This window comes from Poromitra crassiceps (assembly GCF_964638095.1).
Source record: "Poromitra crassiceps genome assembly, chromosome: 23".
NCBI lineage: Eukaryota > Metazoa > Chordata > Actinopteri > Beryciformes > Melamphaidae > Poromitra > Poromitra crassiceps.
This window is the reverse complement of record NC_139639.1, coordinates 6,423,682-6,433,349: the sequence shown is the minus strand read 5'-3', so window position 1 is coordinate 6,433,349 and position 9,668 is coordinate 6,423,682. Positions and strand designations below refer to the sequence as shown.

The 9,668-nt window shown below is 41.9% G+C and overlaps 1 protein-coding gene across 1 annotated transcript; it reads right to left on the bottom strand.

Moving 5' to 3' along the window:
• Nucleotides 1–2,013: 2,013 nt before the first annotated feature.
• On the bottom strand, nucleotides 2,014–8,897 carry LOC310797213 (uncharacterized protein). Its single transcript, XM_083659562.1, has 6 exons — nucleotides 8,616–8,897; nucleotides 7,985–8,161; nucleotides 6,914–7,171; nucleotides 5,937–6,032; nucleotides 5,494–5,511; nucleotides 2,014–3,077 (listed from the first exon to the last, which is right to left on the bottom strand). The coding sequence occupies exons 1-6, from the start codon at nucleotides 8,674–8,676 to the stop codon at nucleotides 2,983–2,985; spliced, it is 705 nt and encodes a 234-aa protein (XP_083515688.1). The 5' UTR covers nucleotides 8,677–8,897; the 3' UTR covers nucleotides 2,014–2,982.
• Nucleotides 8,898–9,668: the final 771 nt, after the last annotated feature.

Here is a 9,668-nt window from a genome sequence, read left to right as displayed (position 1 = left end):
GAATATGGCCGAAGTGGGTGGAAGGCTGGCGTCGTCTGTTTAAAGCCCGAAAGCGGCGCTGTGATTGGTCCGTTCTAACCTCGTTGTTTGCGGAGAAATAGATGTGATTGGCGGAGAAAACTTCCTGAAAGACCTACGTCAGAAAAATCTCCTCGTTGGTTCCGGTCATGGGTTCCGGTTGGTTCGCCTCCAAAAACGCGTAGGGCGAAACTGTATCGCCATCTACTGGCCAAATATGATTACTGGAGAGCGACTGTTGTGTTGAATGTTTGCCATGATGTTTGCCCGTGAACAGTGGAGCCATGTGCATAAAATGCAGTAAGTATAAGTTAATCACAACATATGTATTGTTCTATTGTTGCAAAATCACACCAAGGTGTCTCAATACACTTTCCAATAAATTACAGAACAATAAAATAATAAATTAAAACACAATGAACAGTGAATAATTAATAATACAATGAACACAACAAAAAAAGGTTGAATATAATGATGAATAGGCTACAACTCGATCATACTAGGCCTATAAAATGCTGGGCTTTATTAGGTTCTTAATTAAGGTTCTTAGTAGGTCTTTATTAGATGTGATCTCAACAAAGTTAATAATTAAAAAAAAAACAATAAGGTGATAAGAGACAGATACATATTTTGTGTCCACGCTGTAGGGCCAAGAGTCATTGATCAAGTTGTGTCAAATAGATTAGATAAAACTTTATTGACCCAATGCATTATGTGGACAGCATGCCAATTAATTTCAGGAATAATAACCTTGTGGAATTTAGCCATCATTAAAGAGCAGAGAAATGAAACTAGCATTATGTTAAAGGGCGATATATCAATTCAAATACTCAAAGAGATCAAATAATAATACTAATAAATAATAAGACTCAAAAGGGGAGGATTCCTGATCTTGAAATAAAAAGAAGAACTTTAGACTTCATATTTCTGTGAATAACAGCCTTGTGCGAGTGTGTATTTTAGGATTAAAGTTAATTGGAATTCACCCATGTCAACATGAAACAAATCTCTTAAAGTGATCCCTTGTTCAACCATCGAACATCAAAGCGACTAAACCTGACATCGAGTTTAATCTTGATCTAGAAAACAATTGTGCGTGAGCACTTGGAATATTATATTATATATAACTTTGAGAGTTGAGGCCAGACAGATGATACTGCTAGCTCCATCCAGACTCAGCAGGTCGGAGGCAACATTAAACTTTATGGATGAATATCATCCCATGGTTTATTCAAGTTTTAGTCTGCATCTCAAAATGGATTAAAAAAAAGAACGTCACACACTTCCTCCAGTGCTCCCACATACATTCAACATCTGCACAAGCTTTCAACTGCAGGTCCTCAGGACTCCAGGTCCTCAATTTTCTAATTCACAGAAATTACATCTAATCCTTAATAGTAAAGTCCCACTGATTGTCGCACAATGTGTGAAATTTGTTCTCCGCATTTGACACATCCCCTGGGGGGGCGGTGAGCGGCAGCGTGCACCGCGCTCTGGAATCACATGGTGATTTAACCCCCCAATTCCAACCCTTTGATGCTGAGTGCCAAGCAGGGAGGCAAATGGGTCCCATTTTTATAGTCTTTGGTATGACTCGGCCGGGGATCGAACTAACGACCTCCCAGTCTCAGGGCGGACACTCAAGACCACAAGGCCACTAATCTACCCATGTATTCTCTTGAAAGCGTAGTGAGGCACGAGGAAAGGAAACAGTGAGGATCTTGTGGAACGCAGTTTCCTTTGCTTCCGTCATGTTATGGATGTTAGGTTTAACTTTCTTCTATCCAATGTTCTCTAAAAACAGAATTGAATATATTCTTCCTATTTTCTAGAGAACCTAAACATTTGTTAATATAAATTGCCTCAAAACAAGAAGCCAAACCGACTGAGTTAAACCGAGCTCTCCAGTAAGCCTGGGCTGAGCCCTCTCATCTTTTTTATTGTACAAACACACTAAATAAAACCAGGCAGAGGTCAAATTGTTTGTATCAAGTCCACCAGATCAAACCTTGATAGATGAATCTTTAATGAAACATTTTCAGTGAAACTCCCCATGACAGAAACCAAAATGTATCAACAATCACAACAATGCATCACAAATAAATATGAACATATCAAACAATATTAGACAAACAGAATCTTTGGAATGTGGTGCAAACTCAGTTTCTCTATGATTAGCCTGTCATCGCAAAAAACAAAAAGATCAATGGTTTATCTAAAGATTGCAAGGCAATTTGTGTAATTTCCTGTCTTAATTTGCATTACATCCCCCCCAGCATAGGATGTTATATTCTCAAAGAATGTGACAACTGCCTATAATTGTGTGTGTGTGTGTGTGTGTGTGTGTGTGTGTGTGTGTGTGTGTGTACGTACTAGGGCTACAACTAATGACTATTTTCATTGTCAATTATTATTAATATATAGTTTTCTCGATTAATTGATTCGATGTTTGGTCTATAAAAAGTCAGAAAATGGTGAAAAATGTTAATCACTATTCCCCAAAGGCCATGACATCCTCAACTGTCTTGTTTTGTCCACAACGCAACCCAAAGATATTCAGTTTACAGTCGTATAGTAAAGAAATTCACATTTAAGACACTGGAACCAGAGAATAATAAAAAAAGAAAAATCGTAAAAAATTACTCAGCTTGATTATCAAAATAGTTGGCAATTAATTTAATAGTTGACAACTAATCAATGAATGAATCATTGCAGCTCTATACGTCGTACAGTGTGCATGTAGCCTCTATTAAAAACCTATGCAAAAGCACCAGTGTAAAGCGTGATATATACAGTACATTTTTAAAGTGCATAAAATAGCATGGCCTAGAAAACCCTGACGGCTTCATTACAGTGAATTGTGGGGTAGCAAAACTTTGGTTGCAGACTCTGGACATACAGTACACTCAAGACTATAGATCCAAAGCTGGAATGTGACCTGGATAAGATCAGCTGCTTGTGAAACTACAGGGTGAGGTAACCGTAGCCCTTCTTATCTGGAGGCATTGCTGTCATGTCTTTCATGTCCGGAGGATAGTGTATGATGGAGCCGATAACACCTGCAAAGAAATAAAATGATTTACCGTAGATTAGGGAAAATAAAACACTTCATCAGAGCTGCCCGACCTTTGTGACAGTCACAATAGACCAGGGGTGGCCAAACTACGGCCCGCGGGCCAACTGCGGCCCGCTGCCCGTTTTTAAGTGGCCCGCCATGAATTAAGCAAAAGAAAACTTTTGTTGTTGCTAAAAACGCTTTTGCTTTTTTCTTAAAACGGAAAACGAAAACGGGGAAAAAAACTGAAAAACCAAAAAATTAAGAAACAAAAACAAAAAAACGGATTCCCCCCCATTTCCTTTTTTCAATTTAAAACCATTGAAAACGGGTTATACTTGAGTACCCTGACCTGGTCTATTTTTTATTTTATTTTTTTTAATACTGAATGAATGTTTAATACTAATGTTATGTTAAATTATCTCTGTCTTAACCTGTTGGCACAGGAAAAGACAATTTGAAAACATACAGAAATACCCATTGTAATAGGTGAGCACATCAATAAACTATGTGTCATATATTTATTTAGGTAGAAATTAATTTTTGATGGCACAAGGGTTTTCTGGTCCAATTTCTTTGCCGCGGAAACTGCCGCGCTTAATATTGTTTGGCCCGTGACTCCTTATATTTTTCTGTATGTGGCCCACAACCAAAAAAGTTTGGCCACCCCTGCAATAGACCCTTTTCATGGGGGGGTGGGGCATTTTGTGCCGAAAAGGCGGGGTAAACACAGGTGCAAGCAACACACTAATGAGGGTTTCCAAATTACGATCATGGAAGTTGGAAACTCATTAGTGTTTTGTTTGCACCTGTGTTTACCCTGCCTTTTTGACACAAAATGGCCCCCGTGAAAAGGGTCTATTGAATCATTAAGTCAGTGGTTCTCAAAGTGGGGGGGTCCAGGGGCCGCCAAGGGTGCTTCAAGGGGTTCCAGGGGTCCCCAGCAAAAAGTGGAATCATTTATTTTCACAATAATTCCATCCATAAGTAACACAAGGACAGAATGTATGACTGTTTTGGTCACGAGTTCCAGACACTTTATTTAATAAAACATCCCAAATCGGGGCGTCCCGGCGGCTCACCTGGTAGAACGCGTACCACAAAGGCTAGTCCTTCAAAGACTAGTCCTTCAAAGGCTAGTCCTTCAAAGGCTAGTCCTTCAAAGGCTAGTCCTTCAAAGGCTAGTCCTTCGTGTGGCCGACCTGGGTTCGAATCCGACCCGTGGTCCTTTGCCGCATGTCATCACCTCTCTCTCTACCCACCTTTCCTGTCTGCCTATTGTCCCGTCTAATAAAGGCAAAAATCATCCTAAAAAAAATAATCTAAAAGTGTGATGACCCTCTTAAGCCCAATTTATGCTTTGTCTGCCGACACTTTTGAAATGGTTGCCGACAGAAATGAGGACAGTGGCAGTGTCTGCTACCTAGTGAAATGTCTAGTGTCGCTGACTATGTCATAGTATCGCGCAGGTCTGATTGGCTACTGTATATAGACGGCACGCGCTTGACTTCCTTGTTTTCTAATTTCTAATTTCCTGGGACCAGTGCACTCATTAAGGGCTTAAGAAGACCTTCAGACCATTCAGTCTCTCGCCCTCCTCACCGATGCACCTTTTGTTCTGTTCTTTTGCTTAATGTAGTTTGTGTTATTTTCCCTTGGTTTTAGTTCAAGAATAATTGATTAACCAAGGAATTGGGAGAAGACCCCAGCACCAGTCTCCTGCAAGACAGGGCCAGGAGAGTGGGTCGTCACAAAAGCTAAAATCTTATCAGATGGGGGACCCTGGGACAGAATATTATCAAATGGGGGTCCGTGGTCATTTGTGTCCATTTAGGCGTTCCTTGACATGAAAAAGTTTGAGAATCACTGCATTAAGTAAGTGACCCAAGTGCGTTCACATGCACAAAATAATCAGATCATATTTCTGCGTTTATATGCACTTTAGTAACTAGTAAGAACTCATCTCAAAGTGTGTGTGAGTGGACATTGAGACTGGGCTATGCACTGAATAATATCCCATAAGGATATTCGTTCATGCTGTTTACACGACGGCTTGAATAATCTGGTAACTCGAGAAATCCCATAATGATCAGTTTATTAGTGTGAATGTAAACGCATGATAACCGTGAACTCTTTATTGTTCATGCTGTCTGACCTGGCAACTGGAGTCATATCCAGTCATAATAAAAGTGAGGTCAGAGATATCAGAGTCATTGAGGACTGACGAAACACACACACACACACACACACACACACACACACACTATGACTAAACTCTCTATATAAATCTTCTGCCAAGCCACACACACACACACACACACACAATGACTAAACTCTCTATATAAATCTTCTGCCAAGCCTGTAAACTGAAATCTAGAGTGGCCAAAGAGAAAATAAGAATATTTTGTTTGTTTTTTTACCTCCAGGGCGCCTCAGACCTGAGAGAGAGAGAGAGAGAGAGAGAGAGAGAGAGAGAGAGAGAGAGAGAGAGAGAGAGAGAGAGAGAGAGAGAGAGAGAGAGAGAGAGAGAGAGAGAGAGAGAGAGAGAGAGAGAGAGAGAGAGAGAGAGAGAGAGAAACAAACACATGACTAGTCTTGACATGCCTCGCCCTCAGTATGATACACCATACCAAATGCATGTGACTACAGCTTACAGGGCCGGTTTAAAATAAAGCTGAGTAACAGTTTAGTAGTTTGTGCTTGTTCACTGACAGTCTAATATACAAGACGGACAAACATAACAGGAAAATGGAGGATTGTGCTTTGTGGAGCTCATACTGTGATTAAAGGCTGTACAAATAAACTCCATGTATTATTGGAGACAGGCGGAATTCAAATGGAAAGGTTCATCTCATTCACTCACCTTCTTTTTTAGCGATGAGGACGCTGACTATGGTCAGAATAGCAAGGGTCAGTACTGCCACTGGGATCAGAAAGGCTGCACTGGGAATCTCTGGAACTAGAAACACATTCCATATCAACTGAGTGCGTGTCATTGGAGGCAATTATTAAAAGTCAATCTGTATGAGAGCACCAGCTAAAAATCATGCCAGCCATTTAAAATGGCTGAAATGAAAATGAAACTGGATGCTGGGATAATATTGTTTTGCGTGTGCAAGGCTACGAGACAGCTGACTTATCAACTGGCAACTGGGCTTTTGCCCTTTATGACCACATTTATAGACTCAGCTCTCAGTCTCTATCAACGAGAGACATGACTTTCTCCCAGCGTTTGTTGTTCAAACTGGCTGGAAACGGGACATCCAATTGTCATAGTTTTAAAAAGCTGTGTCTGTTACCGCATTCAAGAAAACTCGGGCCGCCGTAAGTTTCAACACGGAACCTCCGGCCCGGACAGATTTGCATTCACGCTGCACCTCCCGCTCGGGGGGGGGGGGGGGACCAAACTGTTGCTATAGCAACCCGTGTTAGCATGGTAGCTACCTACTAGCGAACAATGCTAACCGAACATGCTGAATGCTGAATTTCACACAGAGCGAAACACAGATGACACAAACACATATGAAACGTTAACATTACATAATTAATACCTCAAATTGTGTGTTAAAAAGTCAACAAACGTCTTTATAATAATTCTGTGATTATCATTAACGATGCAAGTTGCCATTTTCATGTGGCTGTGACGTCAATTCGGAGAAACCGGAGCTCTGGATGATACCCGAATTTCCGAGCTGTAATTCTGGCCGTTCAATTCACTTTTTACAGGTCGGGAACCAATTTTTTCCCGCGGTCCGAGTTGTCTTGAACGGGGTGTGTGTTGCAAAAGTGATTTGCTGTATGATCAGAAGCTTTGGAAGTGAAGATGAAAGCCCAGCCTACCAGGCTGTTCTTCAGACAGCCTCAGCTGGCTCATCAGCTTGCTGCAGCCCTCCTCCAGACGCGTCCTCTCCCTGCGTGTCCTCTCCACCTCCTGCTCCCACAGCTCTTTGAGCGGCTGGGCCTGGGGAGTGTGGACGGTCCACGTGTCCGTCCGCTCCAGACTCAGGTAGACCATCCCGTCACACAGCATCCGGTCCGTCCAGTGGACCTCTGAGCCTTCCAGTATGCACTCCCGCAAACGAAGGAGCGTGCCGTTTCCTTTGGGATAATCGTACAAATGGCACATAGCTTTTGATTGAATAATACCGAGTCTCAGATTAGATCAGAGTATATGCAACTTTGATCTATACATTTATATCCATAATCCATCTAGATGGTGGACCCCTAATTTAGTCCACCTTGGGGCCACATGAAAAGAAAAGCAAACGGTGGTGGTGGAATGCGGAAAGAAGTGGTGAAATAATAAGAGACTAATTGGGGGAATGCAAAGAATGTTAGTGTTGGTGTGTTTTGGTACAGGGGGGATATGTGTGGGTTGTGGGTGTCAACGTGGGCGTTGACCTATTGTTGGGCGAGGAGTATGTAGCGTTCCAGGTAATCCAGGTATTACCTGTAATGTGATGTGCAATAGAAGTGTCTAGATTGCAGCTAGGAACTAATGTGTGTGGGTGTGTTCCTAGGGGGAAGGGGGTATATAGGACCAGCGGCCGCGGGCCGGATGTCAGTCTAGTTCTGCGAGCGGGCTAGAGCGGGTGTCGTGTGTGGAGCTAGCTGAGAAGCTAGCTGCTAGGAGCTGAATGAGCCTGTCAATAAAGAACCCTGTACCAACTACAACTCTCCGGTTCCTTGGCGTATTAGCGATACGTTACATTATTAATAAAAAAAGAAGTGTCAATCCTGATATCCTGGCCATGCTTAAAATGCAACACACAAGTGTATAATTTTAAATCGTAGTGGGACCCTGCCTGCTCTGTTTCTCTATCAACCAAGGGGTCCTTGGGCTGAAAAACATTTTCATGTTATCAATTTTCTAATAATCACATTTAATATCATGTCATCAATGCACCTTACCCAGTATCCCGGTGTGGCTGACACCTGTGAGAGCAGGGAAGGGCGCATCGGCCGACAGGGTTCGCACGAAGCCGTCCACTTCCTGGCTTTGGCTCGAGACTCCGTTGAGCAAAACCTGCGTCTCGATCTGCTCGCCACCCACCACTCCCCACTGCCGGAGCTCCACTATGACGGTGTCTGACAAAACAACAACACATGCACGCACGCACACACACACACACACACACACACACACACACACACACACACACCCGCTGAGAACAACAACTAGGAACTCACGATCTGCACTATCAGAATCAGAATCTGCTTTTTTGGCCAAGTATGTAGGCCTACACACACACAATTGAACTCAGATGTACATTGCTCACAACGTACTCCCACAAAAAAGGTATGCACAAACAAGGACAGAGATTTAAACATTTACATTAACCTACTAACAAGTGCGGTCGGTGTAGCTCTTTTAAACACGCATCTGAAAGACTGTGTTACGTGCGATGAAAAATAGCCTACCATAAAGTAGTGCGACAAGATCATACTCCTATAGAGGCGCATAAAACAATTTTGCCTTTAATTTACAGTCGATATTTCCACTTGATAGGCTATTCAGTCGAAAAGCAATTAGGTCTCTTACCTATCGGACGTGGAAGTCCCCGAGTTAAGTGGCACAGCAGAAGGATGCCAAACAAATACATCTCTCTATATCTCTCTCTCTCTCTCGCTTCAGCTGCAAACGGACTCAGACTCAGGGGAGATGCCGAGCATGCGCCTTCGATGATGGACGTCGTAAAGGCTTTAGAGTTTTAAATAGCAGAGATTATTTCTAAGTCATTTGGCCGTAAACCAAAGTGAACCGATGAAGCCAGACGGACCTAGCCTGGCTGCAGTCAGCGTCAGACCCAAACTTTCTGCACTCTCTTCTTCAGGTTTAACGCCCCTATGCTTTGGATGGAGTGTTTTCCTTTGAAATGCACATCCGCCTCGAGCCTGATTGGTTGGTGTAACATCATCAGCACGTGGTCTGTGAGGGCTTTAAAGCCTGTCAGAAAGCAATATAATATTGTTATTTTATGATCAACTTTATGATCAATACAACAGCAGGCCTATCTATCACAGAAAATATTCATACACTTATAGTCTGTCTGTGGCACTCAATAATTCACCTTATCTTTATGGTATTTTCCGGCTTCTATGTTAGAATAGAATAGAATAGAATTTTATTATTTATTTGGCCACGGTATGCACATACAAGGAAATTGACTTGGTGTGGTTGGTGGTGCACAAGGTGCATTATACATAGGGACACGATAAGTTAGAAGAAATATACAATAATAAAAAGATTAAAAGTTAATATAATTAACCAAGTGGGGCAAAAACTGTGTAATACTAAATAGTCATTTTATGACAATGTATCTTACTTTATTTATTTTTTCTTATAGTAGTTCCTTACAAGATAATAGTTTCAGTTGGAAAGAGTTAAAAAGTATGTTTCTCAGCTGCCTGGCTAGTCAATGATTCTGTGCTATGCGGCCAGCAAAAAAACATTTACCCAGTTAGTTAAATAATGCTGCTGTATGTTGCGCCAGTTATGTCCAAACTTGGGCTCACATCAAATCCTTCTTTCCTATTTGTTGACCTGATTATCAATGCAGTGGTTTACTGGTCTGATAATGTAGAAGGTTTTGTT